This window comes from Battus philenor, unplaced genomic scaffold, assembly GCF_028537555.1.
Source record: "Battus philenor isolate CCGP_79_NKW_IND1 unplaced genomic scaffold, ilBatPhil1.0.hap1 SCAF_30, whole genome shotgun sequence".
Lineage (NCBI taxonomy): Eukaryota > Metazoa > Arthropoda > Insecta > Lepidoptera > Papilionidae > Battus > Battus philenor.
In genome coordinates, this window is record NW_027181694.1 from 5392268 (window position 1) to 5414003 (window position 21736).

The 21736-nt window shown below is 36.4% G+C and overlaps 1 protein-coding gene across 1 annotated transcript; it reads right to left on the reverse strand.

Moving 5' to 3' along the window:
- Nucleotides 1–144: 144 nt before the first annotated feature.
- Nucleotides 145–20522, reverse strand: LOC137927432 (zinc finger protein 626-like). Its single transcript, XM_068771240.1, has 15 exons — nt 20341–20522; nt 18870–19044; nt 17388–17420; nt 16794–16886; nt 15478–15609; nt 13880–14422; nt 11597–11727; nt 10854–10928; nt 10223–10361; nt 9548–9654; nt 7592–7751; nt 6636–6767; nt 3708–3908; nt 2302–2445; nt 145–335 (listed from the first exon to the last, which is right to left on the reverse strand). The coding sequence occupies exons 1-15, from the start codon at nt 20412–20414 to the stop codon at nt 192–194; spliced, it is 2283 nt and encodes a 760-aa protein (XP_068627341.1). The 5' UTR covers nt 20415–20522; the 3' UTR covers nt 145–191.
- Between the last annotated feature and the right edge of the window lie 1214 nt (nt 20523–21736).

A 21736-nucleotide genomic window follows, 5' to 3' on the forward strand; every position in this document is an offset into this window, starting at 1 on the left:
AAGATAGGAACGAAACTTGCAAAACCTGTTCATCAAGATTTTGCATTTTTAAATTATTTTTCATATCAAAATTACGTATCACTGTAACCAAAAAACTGTTCAACCGGAGTTATCAGGGAAAACGTATGAAGGCAGATAAAGAGAGAGAGAAGAGTGGAATAGAGAAGGGAGAAGTAGTGATACACGTGACACTATATCTTCATATTATAATACATAGGTTTATCGCTTATCATGTTCATGTCGTTCAACTTCTGTTCACACGACGGCCAGACCGGCTGAGTTGTGTCCATCTCGCTCGCACCCACCGGCAAAGCCGCCTGCCCCGGCATCTGTCCCTGTCCATCGATCAAACTATACTTATTTCACTAATAAATTAATCTATATAAAAGTTTAGAGTTACGATTTATCTAAAATAAAAAAAAATTAACACCTCTATCACTTTTTTACTACTTCCATTACCATTCCTTATTTTATTTTCTTCAAAGTGGTTCAAGTGGCAGTTGCAGGTTCGTTGCAGCAGGGCGAAAAAGCTTGGCCTAAAACCTCTTTAGAGGTAGGGAAGTCTAGTTAGTACCGCTTGATACTATAGTTTTGTCTGCCATTTCTCTTAAAATTATGTAACCCTGATATTGAAGATGACCACCTTGGGGTTCTCTTCATCAAAAATAAGAAAGGACCAATATCTAGCCACTTCCATTCAATCCATTAAATGTTCTCTTCATCGTCATAAGATTTCCCCCCCTCCCCCTTAGATTTCTAATAGGACCGTTTGGTAGAAGCCTGTATCACAGCATCTTCAACAAGGCCTTTCCACCATAATATCTCTCCTAAGCTGCGCCAGTCACATGGTCTCTACACCCAGCAGATGTTTGCACGCTATATGACACACACTGCCACTTTAAATCGCCTATCCGCTTGGTATGTTTACTTTTATTTTTCTGAAGATCTCATTACAATTGTAGTGGATAGGAACTCCATACTGTCTTCCCCAGATAACGATGGTATGTTAGTTAGACTTAAGGATCTTATAAGTGGTAGTTCACGTTGAGCTTGAAAACAACGCTAAAATCACATAGCAATCAGAAAAGAACCAAGGATACATACAGACATAGTTTGAATAATGTTTAGCTTAAAGTGGCATTAGGCGAAGCACATCGCTTGTACAACCTTTGGAGCTGAAAGGTTCTAGAGTTACGACTATGGCCCACTACATGCCCACTAAGTGGACCGACAACATAGTGGGAAGTCGCTAGATTGGGGGGCGACCATAACAATGACGCTCTTGCGAGTGTAACTTGCAACACTAACGCCCTCTTTTATTATCAATATCCTCACAAGTACTTTTTCCAAGATTTATCATCATATCAGCCAATATACGCCCACAGCAAGCCAGAGGTCTTCTCCTGAGGTCATCGTGGCGTTCTTTGGGGGAAGCCTATACTAGCTAGATAGGGGGTGTCCATAACAATGACGCTCTTGCGAGTCTAACTTGCGACACTAACGCCCTCTTTTATTATCAATATCTCCACTAGTACTTTTTTCAAGATTTATCATCATCTTAGCCAATATACGCCTACAGCAAGCCAGAGGTCTCCTTCTGAAGTCATCGTGGCGATCTTTGGGGGAACCCTATACCAGTGGTGTCCAACCTAGGGCTAGCGAGCTACATGCGGCTCTTTGAACGATTATTTTTAGCTCCGATTGATTGTCGAATTATTTTAATATTTAAATCTATATTACCCATGCCAGCTGCTGGGAAATCGAAACAAATTACTGGCGTGAACAATTATTATTATTATTCCAGCATAGAATTAGCGAAATCCAAACACCGATCGTAATGAACTAAACGGCGTCTTGAGTATTGTTAGGAGTGCTGTCATATACGTGTGCATATATCTAACTTTAATACACATATTTTATACTTTTGTTTAAATGATTTTATTAAGTATGATTTCTGTAAAAAAAAAAACATTCTTTTGCGTGTTTTAAACGCGTAATTGTGGCTCGAAATAAATTTTAAATTTCGACAAATAACTCGCAATATCAAAGTGTTTGCCACCCCTGCTCTACACCTTGTAGTGAATATCAACAAAGACATGTTGTTTTAAAGGCACCCCCCCCCCCGCGTCTTATTTTGGTCACCGATTGGACTTTTTCATTACGGAACACACTGTATATCTACCAAGTAGAATCTATGTACTTTTACACAAATAAATCTATTGCTAGTGTGATAAGGAGGACAAGAGGAAGATTAATACAACTTGTAGTGATTATCTATCAGCTGATATGATGAGTCCTTACCTGACGGTCGGTACGTTTGGCACGCGCACGCTTGGGCCAGGGTTTCTTGAGGTGAACATAGGCGACGTGGGCTCGCTTCTCACTGGCGTGTTTGAAGCATTTGCCGCACATCTCACAAGCGAACGGCTTCAGACCCGTATGGATCTATCGACATTATATCATCACACATTTTAATAACGAATGTTTTATATTAGAAAACTCGCGTATGTTATTTTGCGGCATCAGAACGTATTTTATAGAGATAGGAAGAAAGATAATATTTTTTTTCATGTTTTGTTTTATGGCCCCCGCTATTCGGGACAGGGTTTTTAATCCCTTTTTATTAATTTTTCCACATCCTATTTATTTTTATGCTCTTATGTCATTCCTCTTAAAGATATATCTTTCCTCTTCTTTCATTCTACAATTGTCTTTCATTCTTTTCCAGACTAATATTCGTTCATTCATTCCCTCACTTCATTCTAGAGATAGGTGCTTCAAACCCGTGTAGATCTATCGACATTATATCATTTAAAACTTTCTTTTACATAACACATTTTAATAACGAATGTTTTATATTAGAAAACTCGCGTCTCTTATTTTGCGGCATCAGAACGGATTTTGTAGAGATAGGAAGAAAGTCAGATGTCGATAACATTTTTTTTCATGATCTGTTTTATGGCCCCCGCGATTTGGGACCTCTCGTACTACTATCTTATTTTGGGACAGGGTTTTTACTCCCTTTTTATTAATTTTTCCACATCCTATTTATTATTATGCTCTTATGTCATTCCTCTTAAAGATAAATCTTTCCTCTTCTTTCATTCTTTTCCATACTAATATCCGTTCATTCATTCCCTCACTTCATTCTAGAGATGGGTAGCTCGCGAGCTAAAGACAACAAAGATATATATCTTTGCGAAAGATATATATCTTTGCAAAAGATATAATCACTCACCAGCGCGCGCGTTGCAATTGTATCTCTATTTCTTTATACTTATAACGAGTTGCAGCTCGTTCAGAGTTAGAGAGAAAGAGATGGGTTTACAGCAATTCACACGTAAAAAAGAGAGACGGACAAATAGATATCTTCAGTGGAGGTCTATGGTTTTATACATATAGAAACCACAAAAAGCCTCACATAGATAAGTCAAAACTGTAATATCTATATAGTCCGATAATACGAGGACTTTTTGGTTTTGACTTTTGACTTAGACTACCTCGCACTTATTAGATTGTACTTCTGTAATCCACTTTAGTACAGTATTACTACACTCTGTTCTCGATATCCAAATTTATAAGATCCTTTTGAACTGCATTAATATCCTTCTAATTTGATTATTATTTTATAAACTGTACAAATAAAAATCGCACAAAAACATGTCTCACTAAATTTCTTTTTTAAAGTCAAGCAGTTTTTGACTTACAAACATATGCCTCTGTCGATTGCTATGCGTCGAGAAGTGCTTCCCGCACAGCGAGCACACGTACGTTGCCCGACGCTGGGCATGGACACGTCTGTGGGCAACCAGACGCTGTCTCATACGGAACGACTTCCCACACGCCTCGCATGCGAATGGTCGCTCTCCCGTATGCACCCAACGGTGGTCTTTTAGTAGCGCATAGCTCTGCCAAAAACAATAAAACATACAGGATGTTCCGTAATTAATAAATACCTATAATTTTTTTAAAAATTACAGGAGATTATATATATAATAAGTAAAAATAAACAGATAACACCTAAATTTTGCTTTGTTTAACCAATCCTTCAAGGATCTAAATCAGTGTTTCGAAACACCCACGTCCCACAGGTGGGCAAATTGATTGTTAATAGGGGCAATCTGAAAATGGACTCGAGGCTGGTTTAAACATTCTACTTTAATAAAATTATATATGTTACATGGTGGGACATATGAATTTTATGAAAGACTAGAATAAAAAAGGTTGGTAAACACTGATATAAATACTATATCTGGCAATAAATATTACACATCGATCTTTGGAATGAGACAATCGGCTCATTTCACACTAACTATGAGAAGTTTTGTCAGACGTGCGACAGAGATAACGCTCTACGAAGCCGAAATTAGCCCATTGTCTCTTTACAAAGGTCGATGTGCAATAATTTTCGCCGGGTACCGTAGTTGTTACATACCATTAATATTGTTACAAATAAAAACAACATTTATTACTATTACAGTGAGTTAGTTTAATATATTAATATAAAGCCTTTAAAAATATATAAAGCCTATTTTAAGTGGTCTCCATTGGCTGAAATAAAGTACTTACGTTGAGTCCATATCAATAGCAGCACGCACTCTATGGGAAAATTCTTTACCGCCAATCGTAGGGATTCAAGACAGATCTTGGAGGCTCCGAAAGAATGCCGAAATTGAGACTTTAGTAGCACAGCCAAATATCATTGGCGAATATAAAGCTCAACGAATCCGCTGGCTTGGTCACTTGGAGCGAATGGGATCGGATCGGAGCATGAAGGTAGCGTACCTGGAAAAACCGAGGGGTCGAAGACCAGTGGGTAGACCCAGGTATCGCTGGATCGATCGCGTTGAGGCAGACTTGCGCGAATTGAACGTCAACCAATGGCAGACGATGGCGCAAGATAGAGGAAAGTGGAAGTCTCTCGCTTCGGAGGCCGAGACCCACTTTGGGTCACTGAGCCAGCGGAGTAAGTAAGTATTCGTCGGGATTGCTTTAGGGACATATTATCATAGCGTTAATAACAAGCTTTACTCTGTAAAACTGACCATAGATCATAAACCAGTGAATTAAGATCTAGAATAGATGACCAATTTTCAGCGATGATACAAAATTGTGTATAAATGCTCATTTGAACTAATATGAATTTCTGAAATTTCATAAGCTAAGTCAACAAAAACCCGTTTTTTTAAAAAGGTACCCCCCCCCCTCTCCCGTCTTTTGGTCACCAATTGGTCTTTTTCATTACAAAACACACTGTAGAATCTATGTCCTTTTACACAAATAAATCTATTGCTAGTGTGATAAGGAGGACAAGAGGAAGATTTACATAACGCACATGAGATATTTGAGAATACGGCTTGACGTTTTGACTACCTATCCCATTCTACCGCAAGCATTAGACCGGAGATATAGCGATTGACAAAACGCACATGAGATTTTTACGGATATATCTTCGGATAACCGTGTTAGAAACATAGTTTTAATTAATATAATAAATTATTATATTATTTTACTTTAGATACCTTAGGATTACTAACAAACGCACATGTCCTATGATACTCAAGTACCAGACCAGGGTAGATAAACATATGTCAAATCGTTTGTTCTGATATATCTCGTGTGCGTCTTGTCAATAACGGACTCTGATTAACAACTCCGTGCACACTAAAGACCACCTCTTAAGGTATAGAGGCAGGAGAAGGGTGGTGAACAAGCGTACGTGGTCTGTTTTGAAATATCTCATGTGCGTCTGTCAATAGCACACTAAGTGACCAATATTTCGCGAACACTATAGACCACCTACTAAGGTATATGAGAGGCAGGAGAAGGGCGGTGAACAAACGCATGAGGTCTTTTCTGTAATATCTCATGTGCGTCTTGTCAATAACTCACTCAGTGATCAACATCTCCGTGCACACTTAAGACCACCTCCTAGGGTATATGAGAGGCAGGAGAAGGGTGGTGAAAAATCGTACGTGGTCTGTTCTGAAATACCTCATGTGCATCTGGTCTATAACGCACTTAGTGATCAACGTCTCCGTGCACACTTAAGACCACCTCCTAGGGTATATGAGAGGCAGGAGAAGGGTGGTGAACAAACGTACGTGGTCTGTTCTGAAATATCTCATGTGCGTCTGTCAATAGCGACCTAAGAGACAGACTATTACGCGCACATTATAGACCACCTTCTGATGTGAGAAGCATGGCAACCAAGGTGGATAAAAGTCAAGCCATATGTTCTTAAATATCTTGTGTGCGTTTTGTCAATCATCAGATACCAATATTTCTGCGTACAAAGTAGGTGATGCCTGAGGTATGTGAGCAGCAGGGCGGGGGAGGTGAATAAAAGTCCAGCCTTTTGTTCTGAAGTCAATAACGAACTTAGCGACTAATACTTCCGCGCATACTACAGACACGTTCTGAGGTATGTAAGAAGCATGGCAATGGGGGTGGATAAAAGTAAAGCCTTTTGTTCTGAAATATCTCGTGTGCGTCTTGTCAATAGCGCACTCAGTGACACTGTCAGAGATATGCGAGCGGCAGGGCGGGTTAGATGAACAAACATAAGTGGTCTGTTCTGAACTATCTCATGTGCGTCTCTTGCCGTGCTATCGCCTTATTTCTAGTGAACTCACCTGGAACATGCGTCCGCATAGCTCGCACATGCACGGCGACTTCATAGACGGGTAGTTGGTTCGATTCTTGTCCGGGTGCATCCTCCTGAAATGACCGTGGTAGGCCCTTGAGTCTTCCAATTGAAGGCCACACTGCGCAGAAAAATCCTTATTATGAACGAACATTGTTTCTATATAAACAATGATAGACTTAATCATATACTAATTACTAGTTACTAGTTTATTTAATGGAGAATTTAAAAAAAAATTAAGTTTATTCAAAATGTCCCCCCTATATATTAGATCAGGAATAGCCATACCTTTGAACATTTAAATATGTTTATGTGGATTTTTTCCCATCAATACAATACTATTATGATATAATAAATCAAAACAATTTCTTTGTGACGAGTTACTTTCACAGCGACTCATTCAAACATTCAATATGAATACGACGCCATTTTTATGTATTAAATATGTATATAATTTTTTTGTTAATTTCACATATTTTTATTCTAATATTTATTTTAAATATAGTTTTGCAGATTATAAATAAGTGTTACAGTACCCGGCGATAAATATTACACATCGACCTTTGGAAAGAGAATTAGCTAATCTCGGCTTCGTAGAGCATTATCTCTGTCCCACACTACCTATGTGACGTTTTATCAGTAGTTGTATTTTGTGCGACAGAAATAACGTTTTACGAATGCGAAATTAGCCGATTGTCTCTTACCAAAGGTCGATGTGCAATATTATCTATCTTGACCTTTTCCAAGAGTACATTAACATGCTATTTGATCTAAGTTGCAGTTTCAATACCTTATTTATTATACTGTGTAGTTTCGGGCGACATTATTAGATGGCGCTCATCGTTAATAAATGTATAAAAGGAATACTGCGCTGTATATGGATATATATATATATATAAACATATGTATATATATCTGGGTTCAAGTTTCAAATTACAATCTTACCTGTTCACAGGGTATAGGTCCAACGACATTCCTTAGTTGACTCGGATACATCTTCCTTTTCTCGCTCGGCTCTCTGCTTTTATCTCTAGTTCTTTTGTCTCTCTCTTTCACTTCTCTTGGCTTTCTACCTTTTTTCGGCTTATCGGGGTCTTTCGAATCTCTGTTAATTGTAACAAACATGATTATTTATTTAGAAAACACATCAGAAACAAATTCATTAAAATGATTACAATCATGACATATATATATATATATATATATATATATATATATATATATATATATATATATATATATATATTAGAACATGATTATTTATTTAGAAAACACATCAGAAACAAATTCATTAAAATGATAACAATCATGACATATATATATACTAACTGATCCCGCAAACGTTGTTTTGCAAAAAAAATATTTTTAATTTTCAATTTAAAAATAAGGGTTGATCGTAGAGGGGTGAAAATTTAGGGTTGTATGTATTTTTGTATGTTGTATCATAAAAAAATAAAAACAAAAAATTTCGTCAAAAAAATGAAAAATAAATTTTAAGGGTGAACAACCCTTATCACTAAGGGGTATGAAAAATAGATAGTAGCCGATTCTCAGACCTACTGAATACGCATATTAAATTTGGTAAAAATCAGTCAAGCCGTTTCAGAGGAGTTCAAGTTCGAACACCGTGACACGAGAATTTTATATATTAGATATATATACAATATTAAGGATATTGTAAAAATAAGCACAAAAAAACTCGCCCGAGAAAAAAAAGTGATATTAAATTCTAATTACTATTAAATTGGGCTCTTTCGGTATTATACGAACGAAGCTATCGGGGCTGACGGCGCGATATTAAACAAGTACAGGTTTATTGTGCATCCCTCGCTATGAAATAATTACCTGCCAGTATTTAAGCTATTGTTACCTCGACGCCGTGAATAAATACATATTTTAAATACAAGTGACATTTTTTAATTCGAGTTTCACTCTCACGCCTTGAAGAAATATTGGACATGTGTACAACATTGAAGGTGATTGACCAATGTACGTTGTCCGATGATGACATGGAGATCCAAGAAGTGGTGAAGGTCACCCAGAACGCCATGAAGAGAGCTATGCTCTGAGTTTCGCTGCGAGATCAAATCAGAAGAACCAAGATACTTGGTTATATTGGTTCTTCTGAATGATTCGAACAATTGATCATCTGAAGTAATAGTGGGCGTGGCACATCGTGCAACCAATAGGCGTTCGGGACGAAAGTTTCTAGAGTGGCGACCACTAGCCGGTAGGCGCAGCGTGAGTGGGTCCCCACTAGGTGGACAAACAACTTACTTAAGGTCGCTTGATGCGGGAAGCGCAGAACCAGTCATTGTGGCGACCTATGAGGGAAGCCTATACAAGTAAGAAAAGGACCAATATATAGCTACTTCCGCCAACGCAGTAATAGTCGTGCAACAAAGTGCACCGCCCGCCAGCCCGCTGATAAATGCGCATGCGGCAAACAATGCGAATTACACAACTGCTACCATTAAATCACTCAACATGTGTTTCACCCATCCACGGGGCATCTTCAGGAGTTATGTTACACCGATTAGTTTACACAGTTACTAAATATTGGTCCTTTTCTTACTTAAGATGGACTTCCGCAAAATAACACAAGAATCCATTAGATATGGAAGCCTATACCTTGCAATGACCGTCTACCAACTGAAACGGAGGCACATTGGCAGATGTCTGGATTACCAAAACATCTTTCTTAAAGAAGAATTGAGAAGCGATTATCCTTGAGTCTCCTAGAGCTCTCTGATGAGGAACCATTCCCCGAGGACCTAGGTAGATAGGTTCCTAAACTCTTTTAGTATATACCACTTGGAAAATATGGCTGGTTTGAGGAAAGCTTATGTCTAGCAGCGAATGTGTTTTGTCTGAAATCATGAAATATATTAGATATCTCACCCCTCGCCCGCTCCATGTCTCGCTGAGACCATAAGGTGTCGTCTATATGCGTCCTGTGATACAAATCGAACACTGCACGTGTCACAGTAGGGACCGTCCTCCGGTACCTGAAAAAATTTATAAACATATATATATATATATAGAGAGAGAGAGAGAGGGATAGAGAGAGGGAGAGGGAGAGAGAGGGGGAGAGAGATAGGGGGGAGAGAGAGAGGGAGAGAGAGATAGGGGAGAGAGAGAGAGGGAGAGAGATGGGGGAGAGAGGGAGAGAGAGGGGGAGAGAGGGGGAGAGAGAGGGAGAGAGAGGGAGAGAGAGAGAGTGAGGAACTTGGTCAGTAGACTCATTTATACGGTTGATATTGTAATATACACATCAAACATTTAAAAAACTTTCATTTAAAATGAGCAGCTGTTGAGCAGATGCTAGCTTATTAATTATAATGTTAAAATAAAATAAACCACAATTCAAAACTGTGTAAATTTCTTCTTGAATAATGATATTCTAATTTTGAATTTGCTTTCAAATCTCCAATAACAATACCGGATGATTGATTATATGTAAATATAGGATGATTTAATAGATGTAATATCTTTGAAGATTTAATCTGATAAATAATCTCTTCACCAATCACCCTATACAATGATTATCCTAATGATCGAATTGTATAGTCTCACCTTGTCACTCTCTAGGCGATGCTTGAGTTTCTTGTGTAGCTCTATCCCTTTCTCGCTCACGAAGGAATACCCGCATAGCTCGCAGACGAAATCCGATGGATGCTTTATACGTATATGTCCCATATATGTCGTGAACTTGCTGAAATACATAATATACAGAGAAATTATATAAAAGATTATAATTTTTTACACCATTAACCAAACATTCTGTATAAAAAATATATTTCTTTATTATGTGTATGTGTGTGTGTGTGTATGCGAGTTATGTTGTTTTGTGTATGTGTGCAAACGGACACTCAGCATGGGACCACGGCCTAGCCACGCTGGGCTTTCATAGGCAAGTGGTAAGAGAGAGAAAGAGACGGAGAGAGAGAGAGAAGAACAAGTGGGGAGTAGTTTCTCAAGTGACGACCAAAAGTCGGTAGACGCAGCGTGGGGTATATGGAAGCCATTTTTTTTGTAAGAAGCCATTAGGTGGAGATGGTAAATCGCTAGATGCTGACAGCACAAGACCAAACATCGTGGCGATCTTTTGGAGGAGGCGTATGCCTTGCTGTTGACATCCATCACCTGTCATGATGACGATGAAGAGAATAAGGAATGACGAGTTTTCTAACAAACACATACTCACACGAATTCGTCTTGACAGTGAGGACACTGGTACTTCGTTCCTTTATGCCAACGCTCGTGGAGCCTCGCCGTCTGCCTGGCACATAAACGCACAAGTCAATACTATGCTTATTGTAGAAATAGGCATTAGAAAAAGAGATAGAAGAATGTGGAGAAATAGAGAGTAGAGAGAGGTATACAGAAGGAGAGAGATTTAGGGGAGAGGGTTAAGATAGAGAAGATGGGGTTATAGGTAGAGAACTAGAGTGAGAGAGAGAAAGAAAGACAGGGAATAATTTGTAGAATATACACAAAAAGATAGGGACAAAGATAAGGAGAACGAAGGAGAACCAGCGCCAACGAAAGAGGAAGAGGGATGTGGAAAAAGGACAGGAATAAGAGAGCAAAAGAGATTCGGAGAATATGGATAAAAATAGAGAAGATAAGGTGAGAGGTGAAGAAATAGAGGGAGAAAGAGAATAATATGGGGAAGATATGGAAAAGGATAAGAAGAACGAAGTGGAAAAGAGAGACAACGGGAACAATAGGAAGAAAGATATAGTAATCGCAAAGGTGAAAGGATATTGAGGAGAGGAAGAAATATAAGCAGAAAGCGATGAAGCAAGATTTTGTATTGCAAAACCTGTTAAATGACCGCATTTTCGCCCAGCAGTATGTTATATCTTAGCATTAGCCATGGCGTTACCAAATTGTACCAAAATGATCCTGTTTCTGGTGATTACCACCAGAGGACAGGTCACTCACCGATGGGTGGTGACGTATGGACACTGGTTGCAGTTGAACCGCTGCGTGTGGTGCGCTGTCACGTGTTTCCGCAGCGCGTGGGGATGCTTGAAATGTGTTTTGCATATCTCACATTCGTACTGTCCACATTGCTGAAACAAACCGAAGATTCAAATTCAAAACACCTTTAAAAGGTGATCAAACCCCAACAGTGGCGTTGGATATATCAGACTTATTTATTGATGATAGCATTTTTGGTCCACTACATAATAAACTTGCAATCTTATCACGTACCAGTGAATATTTGCAAAGTTTATTTTAACTCGTAATTTAAATTTTTATTTTATATATCTACTAGCTGATCCCGCAAACGTTGTTTTGCAAAAAAAAAATAAAGTTTTTAATTAACAAATAAAAAATAAGGTTGATCGTAGAGGGGTGAAAATTTAGGGTTGTATGTATTTTTGTATGCTGTATCATAATAAAATAAAAACCAAATAATTTGTCTAAAAAATAAAAAAACAAATTTAGGGGTGAACCACCCTTATCACCTAGGGGTATGGAAAATAGATAGTAGCCGATTCTCAGACCTACTAAATACGCATATTAAATTTGGTAAAAATCAGTCAAGCCGTTTCAGAGGAGTTCGAGTTCGAACACCGTGACACGAGAATTTTATATATTAGATTGTACTTGTTAATAAAATTTTAATTGTACACTATTTTTTATTTATAATACTTCTTTTGTAATTAAGAAACTTATTGACAAGCATATATGTCACACATATATGTCATATATATATATATTGATAGCTTTTCTTAGAAACATATCTTCTTTTCATTGCTAGGCATAGGCCTTTCATAGAGATCACCACTATGTCCGGCCTTGCGCTTCTCTCACCGACTTCCCACAACCATGACTTTCATCACCTAACCGGGGGCATACTCACGCCACGTCTACTGGCAAGTGGTCTCCATTCGAGAACATTTCGAACCCAACTGCTATCGGTTTGACGGGCGATATGCCACGCCAACTGCCACTTTAGACAAGCAATTCTTTTAGCTACATCGGTAACTTTGCTTCTGCTCAGGATCTCATATTTAGTTCGATCTCACAACCCTTCCCATCCTCTGGGTGACAAGAAATACAACTTATACGCCCAAAAATAATAACATTCAAGCTTTAATAAGACTTCAAAAAACTCATTCAAAAAACTTTACTCGGCTAGTCCCAGTGACATTTTTTTAGTAATAGGAATAGGTGACTTCCTATCCTATATAGATATAGGCTAGAAGGTTTATAGCCTATATAGATATAGGCTAGAAGGTTTATAGCCTATATAGATATAGGATATGAGTTTTTTTTTCTTATGGCCCCCGCTATTGGGAGCCTCTCGTACCCCCTATCTGGTGTGGGACAGGGACTTTTTGTTTACATATATTTAATTTTTCACAACCTTTCTTCCATTCGATATTCATTCCACATCCCTTCTCTCATTCTCTTTCGCTCTATGACTTTCCATTCCCCTCTCATTACACATTTACATTTTATTTATTTTGATTCTGTTTGTTTTACATTCTTTTTATTTTACAATTATTTCACATTAGTTTTATAATTTAATTTATTAAAATTTACTTACAATTATTACTATTATTACTTTTTTTTATTTACAATTTTATTAAACTTATTTAACTTTTGTTTTTGTAAATTGCTTTGGTAATTATTGCTCTACAAAAACGAGAGGAAGTCATCCTTCGTTGTTTTTTCTCTTATCAGGGAGACTATTGATTCCTCCCTGATTTTTACGCCCGACCGGCACTCGAAGTCGAGGCTATGAGGTTTATAACCTATAGATATAGGCTAGAAGGTTTGTTTCTTATATGTTATAGGCAATAAGGTTTACAGTCTAATGAAAGAGAAGAGAATGAAAATAAAATAATGAATTGAATAAATTTAATGCTTGTAAAGTCCCTATCCCAACATAAATAGGGGTACGAGAGGCCCCCAATAGCGGGGGTCATAAAAAAAAAAAAAAAAAAAAAAAAAGGTTTACAGTCTATATAGATGTAGACTATGCGGTTAATAGCCTATATAGATATAGACTATGAAGTTTATAGCGTATATAGATATAGGCTATAAAGTCACCTATTATGGAAAGGGCTATTTACACTATATACCTCCTCTATTGCTTTCTGGATGAACTTGAGACTTCTTATAGAGCCAGCCACAAACGACCCCGTCTCAGGTAAGTCATCACCAGCAACACACTAAATTAGGTTTAATGTTTAACTATATCATACTTACATCGGTATGTCTCGTCATATGACTGTTGTATGCGTCTTCGTCCAGAAAACCTTTGAAGCAGGCGGTGCATTTGAAAACAGAGTTCTTATAGTTCGAAGACTCCCTCCTCTTGTGTATCTCCGCGACTTGTTCCTCAAATGTGAGGTCCGTGATCGTGAAGAGTGTCTCGTTCAGATCGTCGTTCAGGAACGGTTTTCTTCTCCTATCGATTTTCGGCTCGTTAGGATCTTTCGTCTTCTTCTTTAACGTCTCCTTCGCTTTCTTCTTTTTCCTTCTCCTCTCAAGTGGTATACTATCGTCTGATGAGTAATGCGTCAACTCTTCTTTTATATCCATATCATCGTTTATGTATATCTCATTTTTTATTTCAACTTCTGGAATATCTGAATCCATCTCTATCTGCTTTACTTCCGGTTCCAGGTTTTTTTCTTCCGTATGCTGTAGGTGGAAGTCGAAGTGGTCCGGTTGGTAGATCTTCGGCGCGAGATTCGTTTGAAGATTGTTATATTCTCTGTTTATAGTTTTGATACTGTGTGTTGTTATCTGAAAAGAATATAGATAGTTTCTGATTTTATTATAACAACGTTCACTGTTGGGATAGATTTACAAAGGTCCCGTCATAATGCGATAGACATAGCATCCACGAAAGGTCACTAAGATAATTCTCTTGCGAGCTCTGCGACACTAACGCCCTCTTTTACTATCGATATCCCCAATACTACTTTTTCCAAGACTAATCATCATCTCAGCTGATAGACGCTCAGTTCAAGCCAGAGCGTTCACTGCCAGCTGCCAGCGACATCTCGCGAAGTTAACTATATTGTTCTTCCATCTAGAGGGTGGCCTATCCCCGTCGTATCTTACCACTCGTGACCGCCACTCGAGAACCTTTTGGCACCAAATGCCGTACGCTGCAAGAGTCGTGTGCCAACTGCAACTTCAGATGATCAATTCTTCGAGCTACGTCACTGACTGACTCTTCTGCGGATCTCATTTGTGATTCGATTTCGCAGTAAAGCTGAAGGATATAGTTCTCTTCATTGCTCTCTGGATGACCTGAGCTAGAAGTATGGTGAGCTGTATACCATGGTTGCACAGACTTATTAAGATTATGGGGCCACTCGGACAAATCATAAACTGATGGCGGACCGGCCGCCGGAAGTATAGGTAATTAAATTTTTTTGGTTTTATTCTGGAATAGAATTCAATATTTTTCGAATGTACGAGAGTATTATTTTTGCTATCAGCGGGCCACCAGTATTCGACCGGCGGGCCGCAGTCTGTGCATCCACGATGTATACAATTTAAACATGGTCTCTCACTGAGAGGCCCTCGGTCTCTCGAAGAACCATGGAGACGGCTATGCTCTGGATTTCTCTATGAAAATAACTGACACAACCCAAAGAATTGACAAGTTGAAGTGACAGTGGACAGCATACAGAACTGATGGTCGCTGGTGCCTTAAGGTTCTGGATTAAAGACCTTAGACTGACCAAGCTTCCAACAGGTTCTATTGTAATCTACAATAGACAAATTATGCAGGAACACAGATATCCTAATGTTGAATTTTTGGACTTTAGTCTTAAACTTGGACATACCGTTCCTTGTTTTCCAAAGATTTCCATCATCAGATCATGTGCCCGTAGACTCTTACTCCTGAACCGCTGAAAAGACATCAGTCTGACAGCACATTCCGCGCACAACTTCTGTGGTAACTCATCCATACATATCTGTAACAGATTATATAATATATTAGCATCCTGAATGACATAGGACTGAAATGACTTTTGGCCAAAAGATTAAAGACCGATAGTATATTTCGCTGTCATATACTGTGGTACAGTGACTTTGCCCAAAAAATAGAACGCCAGTGATTTTTTGCTGGCAGACTCTAGACAGAAACTACTTTTGGCCATTGCCAACAGATACAGGCCCCTAAAGATATTTGGCACAATGCCATTAGTCCCGGATGACTTTTGGCAATTATAAATTACAATTTAGTTAAATACAATAGAAAGAGCCATTTAATCGGAGCAGCGTCCAAATTACCTTTGGTCGTCATACTCTGAAATTCAGTTGCATTGACCATCATACACTGAAATGCAGTTAGTCATCAGATTCAAGGCCGAAAGCCTTCTTCTTCATTTGCCTAGCAGACATTAGAACAAAATTACCGTGTTACCGTCTTACACTAAAATACAGTAACATTTGACCGTAATACTCGGAAATATAGGTACATTTAGCCATTCAACACTTACATCTAGTTATATTTGGCAATAATACACAAAAATATAGTTATATTTGGCCATAATACACTGAAATACAACTCCATTTGGCCATTGTAACCTGAAATGGTTTTATTTGGCTGTAATACACTGGAATACAATTACATTTAGCCATCTAACATAGACATTTAGTCATATTTGGCCGTAATACACTGAAAAACAGTTACATTTAGCCATATAACACTGACATTCAGTTATATTTGGCAATAATACATTGAAATAGAGTTGCATTTGGCAACAATACATTGAAGTATAGTTAAATTTGGCCATCAAATACCGAAACACTTATATATACATTTGGCATTAGCATACATTTAGCCGGAATATACTGAACTAAACAGTTCCATTGAAACTTAAGTTATTTTGGACGACTTTATTTAGGTTAAAGTGACATTTAAGTTTATGGTAAATATTCATCTTTATCTAGTCTGTTCTGCGTAGTCACCTAAGGTCTTTCGATGTCATATCAGGTTAAGCCTCCACATTGTTCCTTTAAATCTGCTACCAGACAGTAGTGTTATTTACAGCCGTATATGCTACCAATAAAACAATATATATATTATCTATGGTAAGATAAATTATGAAATAAAATTAGTTCTACAAATATATAATGCATATATTATACCAACATTTAATCCGGTCAAATGTTGAAATGCCTGCTCCATTTTGTACTTGCTGATCGAATACAGTTTATGGTCTATTGCGAGACATATCCTGCACACCTGGAAAAATATTAGATTACCAATAAGTGTCTTCTAGTTCTTGGGCCAAGACCTGGCACCATAGGACTTTCGCACACAAGTCGGACCTGACCTTGTTAATATCGTCGAATCACGCCGGATGAAGACAGCTTCCATCCGGTCTTATTGGAAATCTAAGGGAACTTTGCCCAGCAGTGAACATACTATGGCTAAAATTTATGTAGATGTTTATATGGGAGCACATATTCATTCTAGTTTCTTTCAAATTGTTTTCTTCTGGTATCTATTGACATCAAGAAGACAATGGAAATGGCATGGGTAAACCCAGTAGGTGAATTGAAATGGTCAAATTAGCTGGAAGTCGCTATATGCAGTGCAAGACCTGACATCATGGCGCTCTTTGGTGGAAATCTATTGCTACTACCATAAACAGTTGCTCATGAAAAATTTTGATGATGATATGACTGAAGGTTCCTCATTGAAAATGGTGATGATGTGAAAAATTATATTGTAAGTGGTTACCTCTAAGTTTCTTGATTCTTCATCACAGTTATCCTGAAACAAATGTTATACATACCTATTAATTCACTTTTTTAGACATTCTCTACCAGTCAACTCAAGGCGGTGAAGACATAATTTGTAGATAGATAGAACTAGTATATAAATGTTACAGAAAAAAATATCTAATTATACATGAACTGATATGTATTGTGCATATATTTCACATGGTAAAATATTGGAATAGGAGAAAAATATAAAAGAACACAGCCGAAAACCCATAATGGTGAGTAGTCATAGATGTAAAAACTTTAAAGTGTTGAATGTATAGCTAATTTCCTGTCAATTAATATAATAGAGATAAAAAAGAAAAGTGAATTTGTTCATATAATGTAAAATCTTTCATTTATTCTTCCAAACCAATCTAATCCCGTTCAAAATAAACTCCATCCATTATAACACACTTTGGCCAAAGCTTTTTCTAATCATTTTTTAGCCACTTCCGCACATGCAGTGGTAGTGGTGCAACAAACACAGAGTGTTTGGCACTAATCGGTGAAACATAACTCCTGAAGATGCCTCTTGGAGGGGTGAAACACATGTTGAGTGGTTTAACAGTGGCAGTTGTGTAATCCGCATTGTTTGCCGCATACACATTTATCAGCGGGCTAGCGGGCAGTGCACTTTGTTGCACGACGACTATTGCATGTGCGGAAGTGGCTAAATATTGGTCCTTTTCTTACTTAGGATGAACTTCCGCAAGGTAACGCCTAATTCCATTAAATACTTTTTCCAATCCTCGAAACATTGGCACAGTGTTTTTTCGGTACAGCCTTCAAGACCTTCAATTCGGCTTTTAATTCCTCAATCGTGTCTAAATGGCATCCTCACATTGGCTTTTAAAGTTTGCTCAGTAGCCAAAATTCGCATGAAGCCAATTCAGGTTTTGTTGGTTTCTAGCAAAAAAGTCATAAAGAATGAATTCAGTATGACATTGACCAAACAAAACTTGAAGTGTTCGAGACAGAAAACATCCTTCAATATGGTACTACTACTGAGCCAAACGATATTCCAACTTTTGACAAAAAGATGCTTGGCAAATATGCCACGCCTGCCTCCCTAAGGCATGGGAATTTTAAGTGACAATATCCTCTTACTTTTTAATCCTAGTAATATAGTACATTTTATCCAAGAATCTAGTTACAGTCATCATAAATAATCTAATGATATTATTGTAAAAGCAAGCATTTTAAAATTCTGATTTTCAGATGTAAAAATTAATAGTATTGTTTACTATCTGTTCTTATGGACTTTGTACCATGAGAAGTTATTGGCCTGTTGCATTCCTGTAGAGTTTATGAATGACCGCTTTGTACAGGGTGTTTGAAAATTGGTGTAAGAGTTTTGCTCTTTGCTGATGAATTAGCTACATATTAACTCCTTTAAATTTTTACATCTATAAGCAGTCAAAGTATATATTTAAGTAAAAAGGTATACAAAAATTACCTGTAACACAACAGGAACAGCACCAGGTCTGACCTTCCTCAGCCCGCTCTTGGTTTCATAGAGATCATCACAGAGAAAGTGCTCCGAACACACAGCACTTCTATCTTTCGGCTCCCAGGACTGCTTTCCAAGTGCCTTCAACCATAATTCTCGGAGTGACTGTTCAATGGGGAAGCTGAAACAATTTGTCCTCTTCTGTAAAATTATTACTTGCAAAATTTTATAACAATTTTGCCCTTGTAAGACAGTGAACAATAATAATCAATTAATTCATCATCATATCCACATTTTCCTTCAGATCCTTGAGTGGAGACCATCAACATGAGATGACCATATCCATGAACAAAGAGTAGTAACAATCATAGCCCCTCATAATGGCAAGTTGAAGTGACCGGCCAAAGCATACAGTACATATGACCTTCAGGGCATTAAGGTTCTGAAGATCAGACCACAGAGCAACAAGTGCAATATATGACTTCCACCCACAAGATAGATAGACAACCATGTTAAAGTCATGAAGACAATGCAGGTCATTCCTAATCATTCCTTAGGAAATCTATGAAGAAACCAGACATGAATTGGACATCTTTTTATTTTAAATAATGTCTATTTTATACTTTATTTTATTCTATAAATGTTCATGTATTTGTGGCTGCTACTAAAGCAAACTGAGTGCAGTGCCCCTTGGTTGTGGAAACCAGCCATAAAACATAAGGCAATACAAAGCCACAACAAAACAAAACAAAAAAACAACCACAAACAAAGTGGACAAAAATCCTTGTTAAGGTCCTCTGGTAATGGTGTATGATTTCATCATTGATTTATTGATATTAATGTGTTCCTATTGATACCCTATAGAGGAGATTTATGTTTAGCAAGGGATATGCTGTGCCTAAATGGTGATGCAGATAGCAGACTGCTGCTTCTTAAACATAAGTTTCATTTGAATGTGAATCATATTTAAAAATTCTTCTGTATATTTTGAATAAAAAAAAATAATTGTATTAAGTAAAACTTAAATAATGTTTAATTTTATTTATTTAGATATTTAATTTAATAAGATATTTATATATATATATATATATATATATATAAATATATATATATATATATATAAATATATATATATATATATATATATATATATATATATATTTAAACAGTTTAAACTCAAGTTAAAAATTATATTACTTATGCGAAAAGCAATATTTATTTGTTAATTGTAAATACGTTAATGTATTTACGTATGTATAAAGTTTGTTAGTGCTTGTAAGCGTATGAATAGTTCCACAGAATTTGCTTAATTGTAATGGAATATCGTATTATAAAATCGCATACAATGTTAATTATATAGGAAGCAAACATCGAAGTACAAAATATAAGTATAATTAAAGAATATATAGCGAAGGTAAACAAGTAACCGGAACTATAGACAGAAAGTAAAATTATAAAAATAATTTGAGAAACTTACACGTGAAATGTAATTCCTTGCGATTTTGATAAATGTCTCGAGTCGTTTTTACAATTGGAAACACAGCAACGCATTTTTGTGTTTTCAAACAAGAATAACACAACATAACCATATATTAAAGCTGCGTATTTAAGGATATAATTTTATATAAGCACGTCATTAATGTCGTCCACAAATATACAGAGGTAAATTTTAACTTTTCTAAATAAAAACGTAACTTAATTATTACTTAAAAATCTATGAAATACTCTTTTTTAAACATTATATACGACAGTACGTCAAATTCTATTTTCTTAGATTATTACCCGTACTATTTGAAATGTACAAAAAAGCAAAAGTCTAATATGGGTTCACAAATATAATGAATGACGTTCCCATTTAGCCGAATATTAATACTATGTATGTATACATAAGTATAAACAATGTTTAGTCGCATTCATTTCAGTATACTGTGTTGCTCAAAGATAAAATCTTTAATAAATACAGAGACATACATTACTATTACATTGATTTTTAGAAATATGTAATGTACTTTATACCTTTAATGTTCTTAATTAAGATTTATCGTCAATATTAAAAAATTTATAAATTAAAAAAATTCTTCATGCTTTTTAAAGTCTAAATCATTGAAACAAAAATTAGATTTACAATTACAAGGTGAATATAATAATTTAAAAAAAAGGTAAAAATCATAGATAGTTCTATAGTATTATTAATCATATTACCGACGGCTGTTCAAGCCGAAAGATTATCAAAAAGAGGCTTTTAGATCCCTTAGTGAATTCACACCATAGTTAAGATTCTAAGAAGTCGATAGATCCAGGTGGATCTTACGGGGAGGCCTATGCCCCGCAGTGGGTGTTTATTGGCTGATATTATATGGAATTTAAAATAATAATTGCTCAATTATTTTAATTATTATACAAACATGTTAAAAAAAAACCTTTATTGTTACAGGAATATTTTTGCTAAAAACATTTGAGAAGTGTACAGTAAATCTGTATTAATGTATATATAATTTCATTATAAATTTATGATATATTATCAAAAGATATTAAAATTATAAGTAGTAAGTACTAGAAATTAATTTTAATTTTATGAACTTAAATCAAATTTTGAGGATCAATGTTTTGTCATGATTTAATACGAGAAACTCGATAAAACATTATTTAATCTTGATTAAAAGTAAAATTAACATAAAATTTGAAAACAAAATTTACATCGTTTCCAAAATAAATAAAACCTAGTTTATTAATAAATATGTAATGGAATAGAAAAGTCTTATAGATCTGTGTTATGTACTCGGAATGGCGTATCCAGTAGTGAAGCCAATGCTCATGTCATGTTTGTCAATGAACCTTTGAAATTATAATATAAAAACATGTTAATAATAAAT

What these genes read in the sequence shown, in the direction of transcription:
- LOC137927432 (XM_068771240.1), bottom strand. Translation starts at nt 20,414, where the DNA reads ATGCGTTGCTGTGTTTCCAATTGTAAAAACGACTCGAGACATTTATCA. An exon ending in CTGTTCCTGTTGTGTTACAG is followed by an intron (nt 17,421 to 18,869) that starts GTAATTTTTGTA and finishes CATTTGTTTCAG; the next exon opens with GATAACTGTGATGAAGAATC. An exon ending in AAGAATCAAGAAACTTAGAG is followed by an intron (nt 16,887 to 17,387) that starts GTAACCACTTAC and finishes ATATTTTTCCAG; the next exon opens with GTGTGCAGGATATGTCTCGC.